The following is a 15550-nucleotide window of genomic DNA, read 5'->3' on the forward strand; positions in this document are numbered from 1 at the left end:
ATTCGCACCTCGTCGTCGTCGTTTCTGTGGTTATGTCGGCGTTTCGCAGTTGTCCCTATTGTATAGGGTATAGGGTGGCTTGCCCCGATAAATCTTGCCAACATTCGTCGACAGCCATTGCCACAAGCGACGGTAGTCGCGCTGCGACGCGTGCTGCTTTCAAGAAGAAACAGCGAGCATGCGGCGCTCGGTTTCCACGAAGCGATGTCGCCGCATTTATTGTTTGTCACTGCTCGGGTTTCGAGAATCTCTCTCTCTCCTCCTGACCGGATTGCGCGTTCGATTTTCTCGGTCTTCTTTCGCTTCCCGTGTGGGCGCTTACACGAAGTGCCTAAAGCTTCCGGGAGGGATAGACACGTTTAGCGTGAGTCGCATTTCTGTCTTTCGACTGCGCTTAGTACAAACAGTAACGAGATGGAGGCATAGCTGGTGATGCCAGCGAGCAGTCGCGTTACTTCCCCGCTGGATATAGTGTGCGCGATTTACCTCGTCGTGCTCCCCCCCCCCCCCTTTTTTTTTTTTTCTCGCCTTACTCTCGTGCAGGGTAGAGAGAGTTATTGTGGAGAGGAAAAGACGCTATTTACTGCAACCTTTTGTAGGGAGCAAGGCTCACCGCAATCAGAATTGCTTTTGGTTAACCTTCCTATCTTTCTATACATCCTCTCTCCCTTTCCTTTGACCAGATGCAATGCTTCATATTTGGTCGGCTACGCCGTTTCCAACATTTTTATCTCGTGTATGTGTGTTCCTTTGTATTTACGCTTTAGTACTCTTTAAAAAATTGCAAGTAACTATTCGCGCGCTTGCTGTTTGGCCGGTTAAGTGTGCCGGCCAAGCGGCTGAAGTTCAGGTTTATTTCTGAACTGCATACTTCCCTCTTCAAGTCCCTCGTTTATGTAGAGTTCAGCTTTCTAATCGCTCTTTTCTCAGCGTCTAGATATCTAGCACGAACGATGCGCGCCTGCGCGGGAATCTCATCGGCGCCTGTGTGTGAGCAGGCGCCCGTGCTTAGATGGTTCCGCGCGATTGCGCTTACGCTAAAAGCGCTCTTAAAATCCTCGCTGGGTCGACTACCGTTTAAGCGTAATGGGACTCGCTACAAGAAAAAACGAACGAACGCGCGGGCACGTACTCGGATCTTCGGCGAAGCGAGTCGACCAAAGAAGTACAAAACGAACGGGCGGCATGCAGACTGGTCGTCGTAATCCCCCTCTATCTTGTAATGGAGTCAGAAACGGGGGAGCCCGTATAACTGACGCCTATCTCTCCGCGGGCGGCTCTCTCGTGCCGTCTCTTATCGCCTCGCCTTTCTGCTTGGCGCGTTTATTGCGGCCGCACATTTACGGCGCACCGTTCTGCATCATCTCGTTGCTTTTCTTCTCGCGACCTTATATACGCTTTTTCTTTCCCGCTCGCGCGATCTGGACGCGATATACCTGCCAGGTTTCTCGAAAGGCGCTTATCGCGCGGCCGTCCCGACGTACACCCGGTAGCGAGCATTCCTTGCGTCGCGCAGGCTCGGGAGATTATTCTGCTTAGTTGTATGCGGACGCCGTCTGTGCATCCTGCTTTCTCCCGTCCTTGTCGGGGTCTCTCTCTCACATACACTCGTACTTAATACCTCTATCACTGTGGTTAGCATGCAGTTTCTCTTTGGGACAGAGGAGATAGCAAAGGCGAAAGTTCGAAGATAACGCCGCATCCTGACTTCGCATGCGGAATGTCCGGCCCTGTCTCGCTTGTGCATGTAGTATATAACCGCGATTCCCAGCACCCTCGGGTGTTACGCGCAGCTTCCAGCTTGCCGTTTCTCGTCACCACGTTTTTAAGCGGGCACGCATCTCGCTCCGCTATACGGCGCTAGCTGCGCGCACAACGAAATAAAACCGTTCGCGCGTGCACGCGAGCTGCCTTTCACGCATATAGTGTATGCACACATCACCAGACACACTCGATCCGCGCGTGCGCGGGCCGATCTCGTTTTCCTCCGTCTGCATCCGCGGCGTCGTGTACGGGAAACGCCGAGCAGATCTCGCGCGGCGGTGGCCGCGTGTGCCGTGTAATCGGATACACGCGCGCTTTTGTGAGCCGCCGCCATTCGCTTCTCGTCTTCCGCGCGCCCTGCAGGAGGGGGGGGGGGGGGGGGGGGGCGGCGGAAGCCGCGCGTGCTTTGCTTCGGCGTGGGAAAAACGGGAGCCGAGCCGCAGGTGTGCTACCTGTGCGTGCCTGTGGTGGTGCGTGGAGTGTGCGTAGTGTATCCGAGTGGGGGGCACGCACTCCCGCCGCCTGTGGGGTAGCGTGCGAGCTGGCGCGGCGCCGCGTGCATTGTGTGCAGTGCACCGGCCTCGTATGCAGGAAGGCGCGTTCGATGACTTCATCGTCAGTGGCGCTCGGTCGTCTCCTGTATTTACCGCGCATGCACACGACACCGCGCCCGAGCCCCTTATCTCGGGGAGGAGCTTGGAAAACAGATGGGCCCATAGTTTGTAACGTTCCATTCCATTTTCCATTCTTCTTATCGCGCAGAGGGGGCCGATCGAGCGATAACGGCGGCGCGGCGTCGTGCGAGTCATGTCCGAGCTAATAGAAAAAGTGGAAAATTGAGTGTAACGTTAGAAACTTCGGTCCTTTTTTCTGCCTAATGTGTCGTCATAGCTCGATTATGTAAGGATTCTTGGCACTTGATTCGAGTCTTAAATCAGACATCCAGTTTGTCGCATTTTGTCGGCTAATGGCGAAGGGCAGGCTATCGAAAATGGAATAGAATAGATTAGACATTTGAAATTGCCTTCGCTCGATCGCTTTCAGCCTCTGCAACGGTGCGTGGTACTGGAAGGAGGGTGTTCGCATGCATCCTTGTCGCGGATGCAATCGATTGTCACAGCGGAGGGGGGATAGAGGCTGCAGCAGGATTCTTCGTCTTATATATATAGTTGTCTTGTGCAGCTGTCATTGTGTTGAAGCTAGGATCTATAGCGTATTTAATTTTCTTGAGAAGTATAGTGAGGGTGAACCTTTTTCAGGCGGCGAACATTCGCGCGAAAGCGCGATAAATTTTTTCACTAGATAAGCGCTGACTCGTTTGAATTGCTGAAGCAGCCAACTGACTGTTGTTTCAGCATTTCTTGTTTGTTTTTCCATTTAAAAAAGGGCATCGCAGCAAATGGGGTGTTCTGTATTCGTCCTAAATGCATTCTGTCTCCCGAGAAATTGCGCTTGAAAGCGGGGATGTCTGCGTCTTTCTATATATATATATATATATATATATATATATATATATATATAGAAGGGGGGGTTGCACGCGTAGCTGCTCTTCCGCTGCCATCCATCATCTTTCTTCTACACTGAAAATTGCATGCGGAGTGGGTTTGAGTGCTCATTTTTGAGCCACGATTCTGTCATGTTAACGCGTCTTGAGCTCCGCGTGGCTGAATGTTGCTGTGGCGCTTGCAAAAAAAAAAAGCCTTCCGTGTCGGGCTCTGCTCCGAAGCGGGATAAATAAATAAATAAAAGCTCTACGCGCCGATTATCGTTTACGCAGAGAGAGATTGCTGCACGCTCTGCGCGCCGCCGGTTGACTTCCTGGTTCGTATATACACGCATGCGAAACGAAGCGCGATACGTCTCGAGTGAGTATATATAAGCACGCACCTTATATAGTGGCGTATCAAGATGCAGGCGAGCCTTCGAGTGGCGAGATGCCGCGGTGCAGAACATTAGAGGGTCACGTCGAAAGGATTATAAGTTTGCGCGGATAACGCCCGCTGCAGGAAACGCGAACGATGAGTGCCGTCGGGCGTTTACATAATCGCTCGCTCGCTCGCCTACGCGCGCGCGCATCTGTTGAGATGTCGTAAGCTTTATTTGATTGCTGGAGCACGGCCGTTTCTTTCCGGTCTCGACAGGCGTTGGCCAACAAATATGCCGCTCATTATTACGTAGTACTCGACGTGTAATGTTCGTCCGTGTTTCGATGCATGCAACGCATTCCCCTTGCGTGGGCGGAGAGTGTGAAGAGAGAGAGAGACAAAGAGATGCATGTAATGAGACAACGAAGAGGACGCGGCGGTGCACGCGAGATATTTGTTCTTGTTTTACTTTTCCGCTTGCCGCGACCGGGATTGCGCAAGAGTGTGTGCCGCTCCGGGCTTCGCAATTTATCACGCGGTACCGAGCGAAACAGAATTCCAGCTGTCATTGAGGGAGAGAGAGGAGGCACCGGGGCTCGGCGAGTACTGTGCGCAGCCAGGCGAACTGCTTACACCACAGATGATTTTTTTTTTTATTTATTTTTTGCTTCTCTATGCTTATACTTTATACATGCTCTGCTCAGCACAGCACCCCTTTCAGGCCTTCTGCTGTGCCGAGTTGCGCGATGCGCTGGGAAGGCGAAAAGTTAACTAAGGAAAAAGAACAGTATGCGAACAACGGGGGCTTTCAGTTGTCGTCATGGCTCGCTTGCTGGATACGGAACAAATTAAGAGCGTGGTGAGCACTGCTTGCTATTATAACACGTTCCGAGTCTCAGTCTTTCGCTGTCGGTTGTTTCGAAACTTTTTTTTTTTTTTTTTGACCATGATGTCAGACCGTCGTAGGCAGCTGCGTTAAGCCAATTGTAGCTGAATAACTAGATTGTTGCTTGACAGAAACACACGTGACGCCTGCCCAGTAATAACCTTGTTCGCCATTTTAACTTTGCAAGTTGTAACCATACTGCTGGCTGGTACAGTCGTGCGTACGATACCGAACGGCGAGGATATGCGTATGTACTTGCGAGACCTCGACTTAAATTAGGCGCACGAAGCCTAAATACGGAGAGCGAGTGTCAATGGCTGTATAAAACTATGCATTTCGTGTACCTTTATAGGAAAACACAATGCCCTCTTCTTTTTTTCTTTTTCTCTCTCTATTTCGGTTCGGTCTCGAAGGTGTCGTTGGCCTGCGTTCATTAGCCCGCTGTGTGGGACGGCGATGCCAGCCGCTAACGACGTGTCAATTAGCGTTTAGCCCCCGGCGCCGCTGCTAGGGCACCGTCTGCGCTCGTTAGAAGGGGATGGCTGGGCCGCAGGGCAGCGATTGTCGATAGGTGGCCCCGGACAAACCGTTCGCTTGCCCGTCTGCACCCGGCGGCAGGCAACGTCAGGTACAGCGTGCACACGCTGTTTCGCCAATAATCGCGAAGCTTGTTGTCTCGCCCGATGCCGCTTACGCCGTAATGCCGCGCCTCGCTTATTCGGTGCAGTGCGGGCGCAGCTGAGCGATACTTACTCGAAAGCAATCTCGTAAACGTATTCTTACACGCGCAACCTCGAGGGACTTTTCTCAAGTTGCTTGGGACTCGGGAGCGCTGGCAATACAAAAAACGAAAGCAGCGCAACTCGGTCGGACCGGACGTGCCTTCGTCGTCCCTTCGCCATCTTAAGTATACATCCTTGGCACCTTGCACGCCAGTTCACGCATTCGTCGCCGCCGCGCAGGTCGACTCCCACGGTCTCGACTTTCATGTATATATACGCTTCTCGCTGCCACCATTCTGGGTCTGGTTGCTGCAAAGAGAGACGCAGGCGCCCGCGGTGCGACATGCCGGGCATCCTCCTTTGCATGCCAAAGAGCCAGCGCCAGCGATCGCTCTTTGTAGCCCCGGCGGATAAGCGTCGTCCATCCCACTCGCGCAGGACGAGAGCGGCGGGAGCTTCCGCGGCGCGTGCACCGCATGATAGAGCCCGCCGACAAAGCGCCGCGAGCGGTTATGTATAGCTGTCTTCTCTATCGCTCGTCGTTTTCTTTCCTGTCCCGTTCTGCTGGTTCCACCCCCCCCCCCCTCCCGTCGTCCCTCTTCTCTCTCTGCTGTGGAGAGCTTGTCGGAGAAAGGCTTCGCTTATCTCCGGCGCGACCCCGGCGTTGAATTATGATTGCGCGCCGAATCCGGCATGTTGCTCACGCGGTTGCGTCGCGGACATTCATTTTGGCGCCTCGTCCGGCTTCACTAATGCGCCGTCGGACGGGAAGGGAGGGGGGGGGGGGGGGGGGGGCGCAAGTTCGGCGCGCGGGGAGTGCGCCCCATATATATCTATCTCTTCGTGCTCGTAGCGTATCGTGGTGCACACTTGTGTGTGTGTGTGTGTGTGTGTGTGTGTGTGTGTGTGTGTGTGTGTGTGTGTGTGTGTGTGTGTGTGTGTGTGTGTGTGTGTGTGTGTGTGTGTGTGTAGACGTACGTACGCGCAGCGCTAGGGTCTTCTCACGAACCTCGCACCGTGCGAGCCAAGGTCGATCGACCTGTTCGCCGACTCTCTCGGTGGCTGCCGCGCTGCGCGCGTGAGTGTGTGTGTGTGTGTCATACGCCGAGGCATTCGGGACCCTTTCGATGCTGCTTCTGCTACTTGCGGCGGCATCGGCGATGTCGCTTGCACTTCCCACACCCCGTCGCGCGCGCGACGGCGATATCGCGCCGTGGCCCACCCGCCGACGGCGCGGCACGCCATCTTCGTGGAGTCGACGCACGCTCGCTCGCTCGCTCCACCGCTTATTAAATGCGACGTGCGTGCGCTCGGCGTTCCGAGGCCGGTGGTTGAGATGCGAAGCGTGCCATCCGAGCTTCCACTCTTTTTCTTGCTTTCGATCGGTCTAAACCGCTTCCCCGCCTCCCTGCGGGCGGCTGTGCCTCTTGGGGGGTGGTAATAACAAGCGGGCGCGTTCCTCTGTGTTGCAATTTATAGAGCCTGCTGCCACGAAGGAGGGTTACGACGAATCCGGGCAATATATCGTAAAAGGGCGACGCGGTACCTGATACGAGCCTGCGGTGTTTGCTCTGGGATTCCGCGCTCTTTATCGGGGCCCGCTTGTTCCTCTGCCGCCAGCGCTTCACGTTGCTCTCCTCTCCCTCTCTCTCTCAAGCACTCAGTTGCGAAGTGCTCGTATTGGTCTGAGTGATGCTCGTTTTATTCGTTCTCCTGATGTATTCGTTTCATCGCATAGCTATCGACTGCTGCGAAGTGGAAGTAAAAATCCCAGCAGCTCGATATAGGCTACTGCATAAACACGTCGCCTGAGCATGTAGGGGCACTGTGTTTTTGACACCAACCTGCGGCGCTCTCACGGGCGCGCCCTGGCGCTCTTTGGCCACATCTGGCCCTTGCGCCATTATTATTATTATTTGGTTTGTACACATATAACACAAGGACATGAAGGAAATAGGGAGGGAGCAAGCTGACAACTGCCACTGAGAGGGGCACAACGCCTGCCTACTTACTCTTTCAGGAGGAGGGAATAGAGGAAATGAAAACATGAGGAAAGAAAAGAGGAAATGAAGAAATGACGGAGACATAGACAGAACAAAACAAAATACAAATAATGTCTATAAACGGGAGGCCAAGTCAGTGTCCTTCATAAAAGTTAGCAGGGCTCGATGGGCCTGCGGTCACGTCGGGAAGCCTGACCGTCGGGACCCTTGACGATTACCTATTTCCAAGGGGATGCCCCTTGGAAATAGGCAATCGTCATGGGTCGCAAATTGCAGTCCAAATAAGTCCATATTCCTTAATCAGCAATGCGCGCTGCGCAACGAATGCGGGACACTCTAAAACGAGATGTTCAAGTGTCTCGCGGGAGCCACAAAACGTACACGACGGGCTGTCCACACGTCCTTGTCGGTATAGGCGTTCGCGCACCAACACAGACCCAGTAAAATTCATCACTTAATCAATCTTACGTGATCGCTCGGAAAGCACTGAGGTGACTTCCGAGGTCGCTGCATTTTTATAAGCTCTCGTTGGCGGAACTTGTTTGAGTGTCGGGAGCTCCGTGGTCGGGAGGCATTCTTGCTCGCGCGAGTCTTACCTGGCTGCGTATAACACGCGTTTTTTTTTTTTTTTTTTCACGAACTATCGAATTGATGGCAGGCGCATTTTGGAGGCATTTAGGCGTGTTATTGATGGTATGAAATTGGAATCATTCTGTACACTGCCCATTCGGTGGCTGCATGTGCGAAGGTCTCACCAAAAGGCCTTTTTCACTCTCGGTGCAAGGCAATCGGTGTTTGCCAGCGCCGTTGCCTCATTTGTAATTCATTCTCACTTCCTTCCTAATCGGATCGCTCGCGCCGCGATCAGCTTCGCTGTCTTCGCCTTACATTGTGTCCTATCTGGTTCTATAGTTAATCTTTGAAACGCATGAGCGTTTTTAAATGGGTGTCCGGCCAACTTCTCGACGGCGCCTCGCCACTGGCACACATTTAAATACCCGTGCCGCGTAGGCTACAGAACCTGCCTCAAGCTGGGTCGAAAAATGCTGACGATCGAGGCACGTAGCTCCCGACTTCGCCTGCATTGATTTCGAAATCAAATGATCGTATGCGCTTTTTCCTTCGCATAAATGCATGTCTTTGTTCAAGCCGACCCACGAAGCGAACACAATGCAGCCATTGCAAGTGAGGCTGGTACCGTTTAAAAACGAAAAATAAAAAAAAAATGCGCCCGCTCTGTTGTACGAGCATTGTAGACGTCCTCATGCGCGTCACGTTTATATGCTCTTGCGAACTCAATTCCCCCACGCGTGCGCGCGCACGTCAGGAAAACACAATCCCTCTTACAAACCGTTATACTCCATTATTTTCCACTAACCGAAGCGCGTTTGCCTGCTTGCGCAATCGACGGGAGGCGTATGTACCGAGGTAAAACGCCGTTGGGCTTGTACGCAGCTAACACGCGCTTGGTCGCGAGGACCCGGCGAGGGAGGTGGCCCGCCGATGTGTCTATACGAACGATGCAAAGCGAAGCGTCGTACACGCTTACACAATGGAAGGCCTGGAACGATCGTTTATACACGACGCCACGCGGCCAGATAATGGGTCGAACATTTCGTCGAATCGCAGTGCCACGCGCGCGCATTGAGCGGGGAGGCTCTGTGTAGCGGTAACTATACACTGCGGCGCGTCTTCGTTTCGGGCGCGCTGCGGCAAAGCGGCCCGCGTGAGTCGTTATCCGATCCATTGTTGTGCGGTTATAATGCGCGCCGAAGTGGCCTTCGCCGTGGGTTGTTGCGTTGCGCTTGCAATGTCTTTCTTGCGTGTCATCGGTGATTCGTCTCGACGACGTTTGCGTGCGTCTCCCCCGCCCGTCTTCTTCTTTTTTTTTTTTTTTTCTTATTTCTTTCGTTGTCTGTGCTTTGCTCTCCCGCTCCCTTTCTTTCCTTTGTGTTTTTCTTTTTTTCTCATTTCATTTTCTGCGTGTGCACTCTCGCTGTTTTTGCAAGTAATGACCCGCGTACTTGCTTGCTTCTGGGCACGTCGAAAATGGAGATGAAAAAAAAAAGAAAGGAAAAAAGAAGGAGCGCATATCAGGAGACCTCTTATGCCATTAAAATAATCGTTGCGTGCGTGGCTGCAGTTAAGTGCGCCAAAGAAAGTAGCTAGCCAGAAGAAGACGTAGAGGACAGCGAGATGAAGGGGAAGGGGGAAGCGAAATTGCGCGTGTAACGAGCGATTTGATCTCGGTTGTCGTCGGTATGTAAATGATCTTGCGGGCGCCTGTCTGGCCTCGTTCCCCGCTCGGTTACTTTTTTTTTCCTCCTCTTCCACTCCTCCCCCTCTCTTTCACGTCTACTTTGCCTTCCTCGCGGTTCTTAAACACGCGCGCTTGTACCTTTTATCTTTGTTTTACTGGGTTTTTTTTTCCCTCCACCGATTCCTCCCCATCGTGGGCACGCGTTGGAAAATTATCATCGGCGCCGCTGGCGATTCGTTAATTCTCTCGTCGGTTGTTTCCCCGTCAAAACGCTGCGCGGTGAGCTGCTAGAAATCTCCGCTGCGATAGATCATCGACCTTCTCTTTTTCTTTTTTTCTCTACGTGATGTGGATATGCGTACTACATACAGCCTGCGCTAAAAAGGAAAAATAATAATAAATAAACGGACGTAGGTGAAGCATTCACATTTCCATAATTGATTGCCCCCCCCCCCCCCCCCTACTGCCGATATTGCCCGCTATTATTCCTCGAAGCGCACCCGCGTACATTTGTGGGCATACGGTTCGCATGTTTGTACGAAGCTCTCGTTTCATTTTTTTTTTTTTTTGCGCATACATTAGTGTTGTATCTTATGTACGCAAAGCACATGTGCAAAAAAAAAAAAAAAAAAAAAACAGCGGGTCTGTTCTTCCCGGCTTCCGCCACAATGACGCCGATCGATCTCCTCGCGTATATATCACATCCACTCGACGCGCTTCTAGACGGTCCACGTGCGTTGCTGATCGATGCGCGCACTTTCGGTGGCCCCTCCCCCCATGCCTTCCCTCTCTCTCTCTCACACGCACACATACAGCTCGCGGGCCTCGCTGTTTCATGCACGATTCGAAGACAGATATGTATGTACATTGCTGCACGCTCATGTATACAAGCCTTGACACGCCACACGGCCGTGTATGTGCACAGTGACGGCGCCGTGTGTCGCTGCAGTACAGCATGCATGCAGCGGCGTACTTATGTAGGATATGGGAGCGCTGCTGCCCCGTTTTGGTGCCGGCCTCGCATGCAGTGGAAGGAGATCCGTCCTTTCCCTGTACTATACCTGCGGCGGGGTGCGGCTTTTAAACGATGATGGCCGATTGCTGCTGGGGTTGCTGCCGCTGCAGAACGTTTCGTCGTAAATTTCTGCGACATGCACACTCTGTTCGGGTATATAGAGAAGAGGAAGACAAGTCGAAACGGCGCGGTCAACCAGTCGCGTTCTGTTTGTTATACGCCGTTTTCTCGAACGCGGACGGTTTTATTGCGCGGTTGTGGTTCGTGCGGCGGTTATACGAGCTGCTGTATCGCGCGCATGCGTGCGAACGAACTGCTTTACGCGCGGTTCTGAGTCGGTATCACTGACTCGCCTGACAGCGAGTAATTTGTGACCTTTTCCTGCGCGCCGCTGCGTGATCGCACTTTATTTATTTTTGACTCGATAGTATACCGCGTAAAAATAAAATAAAAATAAGCTAAGCTCCCCTTTACATTATACGTTGTCTCCCCCACCGCGACCTTTAGGTTGACTCTGGTGTTTTAAATAGAACATATATGTGCTACGTAACGCCGCCGCGGCTGTTCTTTCATTCATTACTTTTAATTTTTTTTTTTTTCATGGTGTCGCTTCGGTGATGACTCTGGCGCGACAGCGGAACTCGGAGCTTCAAGGGTGTCTTATACATTTGAAAAGAGCATCTATATACGTTGTCAGGAGCTGCGTATTTCGTTGGAGAGGGTTGAAACTAGACGAAACGCCTTCATTTTTCCATTGAAATGAAGCGAGTCCACCAAACAAGCAAGCACTTCATTTCATTAGGCAGCCTCTCGGTATGACGAAATAGCGTGCTGAAGCAGCTTGAAGTCGCATGTGGTGCACAATACTCTTATCTATTTTTCTCTATATACAATATAATAAACGTTCGTGTAGTCACGAAAATGTGCTTGCCTCTATACCTGGAGCGATGTTCTTTTTGTTCATACTTGATAATAAATTCCATCTGTGTGCCACGAGTTGCCTCATTTGATCCCGTCCTTCGTTATTTATATTTTTTTTTTCGCCCGCAGAATGTTGCTCAATCGTTTTGCTTTTTAATATTCTTTACTCCGCTTCCGCTGTGTATATAGAGCCTCCCGTTTTTTCCTCTGTAGAACACGGCAGGGCCAAGTGGAGTCAGCCAATCGGCGCTCTGTATTCGCTGCTTATCATTATTACTTGTCCGCGCCCCTTTTATCCCGAACCAGCTGCGCGAGCGAGATAGCGACGCTGCAGCTGTTCCCGGAGTTTTTTTAACGGGTTACGCTGACAGCAACGTTGCTGCATTGAATTACGGGTTGGCGCGCGCGGCTGGCGACATTGGTCGGATAAGTGTACTCGCCGATTTCAGCGGCATTTATTTGTCGGTCCACATCGCGTCGGCGATGATGATGTGGCAGTCGCGTCGCAATTTTCTCTCTTCCTCGTAATAAGTCAAGTCCGGCTAACCGCGCTCTCGAGATCTGTGGAATCTGGCATCATTCGTTCGTCTTTTTTTACTTCATTGTTGTTGTTGTTTGCCATCGAACGTGTTTCGACGACTCTGCGCCGCAAGTGAGTGGACTTTCCGTGTCGCCCCGCGCATAATCGGTCGGCAGAAATCTCATTAATTGCCTTATATCGCTCCCGTTTGTCGACGAGAGCGCTCCAATTGCACGCTAATTTGCGCGCGCGTTATTTGGGTCGAGCCATTTTGTTTGGCAGACCCGGCCCCCCATCATACTACCTACCTATAGTTGCGCGACTGATTTTCATGCTGCTGCGTGTCTGTAAGTATACGTGCTGTGGGCGTTGGCCCTTTTCCGTCGCGCTGGTTTGTAGTTCGCTTTTTGCGAATTTACTTATTCGGGGAGGGGTTGGGCCTTCGGTATAACGCTCAACGGGAATGGAGAAAAATGTGTTTGACGTGCTGATAAATCTTGTCCGAGTTTGCGCGCGATTCGGTGATGCATTGCTCGCTCTGCGGCTCGACGCTTGCGGATGTTAATGGCGGCTGCGTAACGAAATTTTGTGCGTTGCGCGGGAAGTGACTAATTGTTTCAACGGTCCTCATCGCGTTTCGCCAGTAGTATGTTTGCAGCCATATATGCAGCGGGCTTTCCGAAGGACAGGGGTGATTGGAAATACCGCCTTCGTCCCGCACCTTGTAACTTAAAGTGGGCTTGTGATGGCGCTGGGTGTCAGATTGTTGTCGCCGTTGCGCAGAGCGCGGCGTATGCCGGCGCCTTGTCCATAACGCTTGAAAATAACGCTTAGAAAGGAGCGTGATAAATGCTCTTTGTTGGAAGGCGGTCATTTCTGATGGCGGGTGCGTATTACCGCTGACGTGATATGCTCTGCATATAGGGTGTGGGGAATGGGATTTAATTACTGTAAAGGAGGGTGGAGGAATGAATATACGCGAGCAAATATTATAATGGTTATAGAGGATGGCGAAAGAAATCGTGGCCTTTTTTGTAAAACGAAGCCAACTCCGGCTGAAACTAACGCAGTCTGTACCATCGAGAGTGGTGTGCTCCTCCGAAGTGTTCGTGTGTGTGTTGTGTGTGTCCGTCTGATGCCTGCTATATAACGCTATAACCTTGTGTAAAACATCACCCCAATAATTATGCAGATCGAGTAGAATGTTTGTTTAGTGCTACAAATCTATTTCTTGTGTTTTTTTGGCGGTGGTCGACTACTGGAAATAGGAAAAGTTAGCTTTTTTTGTAAACCACGAACCGGACTGTCTTTGCCTTGAATGTTGCGGCTTGTGTGCGAGTTAAAGCGTAACTTGATTACGACAATTGCGGCCCTGATTATAGCCACGCATTAGACCGGCCATTTCGACGGGCTTAAAGAGAGCATGGTGTGGTGCGTGTCCGCAAGTGTTTGGCGACGCATCAAACGAACAGTGCCACAAGAATACATGAAATCACTTTCCGAGTTTTCGAAATGCAGCGTTTAACAGCTGATTTGACGGCAAGTTTGACGGCTGCGTCGCTATGGGCTGCTTATACCTTCTTCTTCGTGTAGCCGCGTAACTGTCCGCACGCGACAGCGACGACCCTTTACGAGAACAATAATCTTTTTTTTTTTTTCTGTTAGTTCGATGGTCCACGGTGTTATTTGCCTTGCTCGATCACCGCGTGCCGCCGCGTCCTCATGCACAATTCAAAAGCAAAGCCGCTTCACTGCGGCATATATTCTCTGCACTTTTCGAAGTCAGTGCCCCACGTCGAGTTTACTGCGTTGCTGCGTGCGTTTCCCGGCGGCAGTAATGATTTATTAATGTCGCATAAATCGCGAGCCTATTCCCACTGACGTTCATACTGTATAGTCAGCGGATGTTATGGTGGATATGTATAATAATGCCGACGGTGAAGGTATACGTGCTTTCCCGGTTTGCGCGCCAATGAATAATAGTTTGATGTCGTCTCGCCGACGCTGGGGCGACATTTATGGGTCCCTAGCTTGAAGCACGTCACAGCGTGCCTCGCCGCAAACAATGTCGGTGCTTAGAGCAAGAATTGGCCCTCGCGAAACGCAGCTGTGTATACGGCTGCAGCGAAATAAGTTTGATACGAAATCGCCATGCGATTAGTTTAACGTTATAGTTGCCGGGTCGGCGCTTAAGCGGAATAATATTACAGAAATGCCGGTATAAATGCGAATGACTCAGATATAGCGCACACGATTATTAGGAGACGTCGACGGCGTGGCTGCATGCAGCAACCGGTGTAATGTGCTTTGCGCGAAACGAGACTGCGCCTGACTCAGTACTGTCAAAATGCGCGCTTTGTTAGAGCTCGCAGGCCGCACAACGGAAAGCGCCAGTTCTTTATGTGGCCCTGCCCATGAAGTCGTTTTGAAGTCTCACACGGCCCGGTTGTATACAGTGGTGCCCCTATTGTGAACGAATTGTATAGGGCAATATCGGTATAGCGGGACAGATCGAGGCAGTATGTCGTCGTAATTCTGTATTTTAGTCGTGTGCTGACCCGTGTCTATAACCGCGGTGTTTTCTTTCTTTACAGGCGTCCGACGCAGGATCTGATCTCTTCTCTGGACCAGCTCACCATCCGAGTGAGTGTTCTTTTCGCGACCTCGGTCGCTGTGGAACTCGGCGCGTCCTACGGCGAACAGGCAGTGCTCGCCGTCTTTCTATTCCCCCTTTATCCTTACCGCAGTGTATAAGCAAACCGGAAGGTCTTATGGTTGTCCTACCCTGCCTTTCCTGTCCTTGCTACCTCTTCCTCTATCATCTCTTTCTCTGCACATATCTTAGGTACAGTGCAGCATACGGCCCGAACTGTTAATCCAGTGCACCCTCGTAAGACAAAAAGGTTGCTGCTTGTTGTGGGCCACCTTTTTTTGCACGCTTCCCGACGCTTCGCGAGGTTTATTTGAAGTGACGTTTGAGAAGATAGTTTTCGTGCTTATTTATTATTTGCCGTCTTAACTGTCGAACTTTCTTTTATGTTCGTGTGCTCCTTTTAACTGTATACATATAGTGTAGAGTACTTCTCGTGCTCACACATCGACTGCGGATTGTGCCACATCCATGTCGATCCGCGCATCTTTGTCATCTTTTTCGCGGATTAGCTTTTCATTAGCCTACACACTTGTTTTATTAACGCTTTGTTCTCTCTCCATTCTATAGTATCGCCAGCTAACATTTTGAGATGGTCAAACATTTTTTTTTTTTTTTAGGTATAGCTAAAACGTCGCACATCTCATAGCTACAAGGAATCGCCTGTACCGCCGACTACATTTCGAAATTCGTCTCAAAAGCTCGCAAAACTGCTCCTGCGTTATTGCGCAGTGAACCCTTATATCGTCGTGCCACGCGCCTAAGGTTATCACGCGGCTATTGTGTAACTTTCGCAGTAACCGGCGTCGTGGCTTCTATCACGGGGAACATCCGTTCGTTCGTTCTTTCTTTCTTTTTTTTTTTTTTTTGCTTTTTTTAAGCGGCGCACAGTGTGTATTTTTTTAGTGTCTCAGTGTATGGGCATGTCGTTAGGCTATATACTG

At 51.3% G+C, this 15550-nt stretch overlaps 1 protein-coding gene across 6 annotated transcripts in view; it reads left to right on the forward strand.

The window, feature by feature from the left end:
* Nucleotides 1-15550, forward strand: part of LOC119445053 (autism susceptibility gene 2 protein homolog) — a 194628-nt gene that overhangs the window by 147323 nt on the left and 31755 nt on the right. For all 6 annotated transcript variants that reach the window (XM_049663952.1, XM_049663947.1, XM_049663949.1 and 3 more), the window contains one exon: nucleotides 14551-14599. In XM_049663952.1, coding sequence (XP_049519909.1) covers nucleotides 14551-14599 — 49 coding nt within the window. The remainder of the gene's footprint in view (nucleotides 1-14550; nucleotides 14600-15550) is intronic.

This window comes from Dermacentor silvarum, chromosome 3 (genome assembly GCF_013339745.2).
Source record: "Dermacentor silvarum isolate Dsil-2018 chromosome 3, BIME_Dsil_1.4, whole genome shotgun sequence".
NCBI lineage: Eukaryota > Metazoa > Arthropoda > Arachnida > Ixodida > Ixodidae > Dermacentor > Dermacentor silvarum.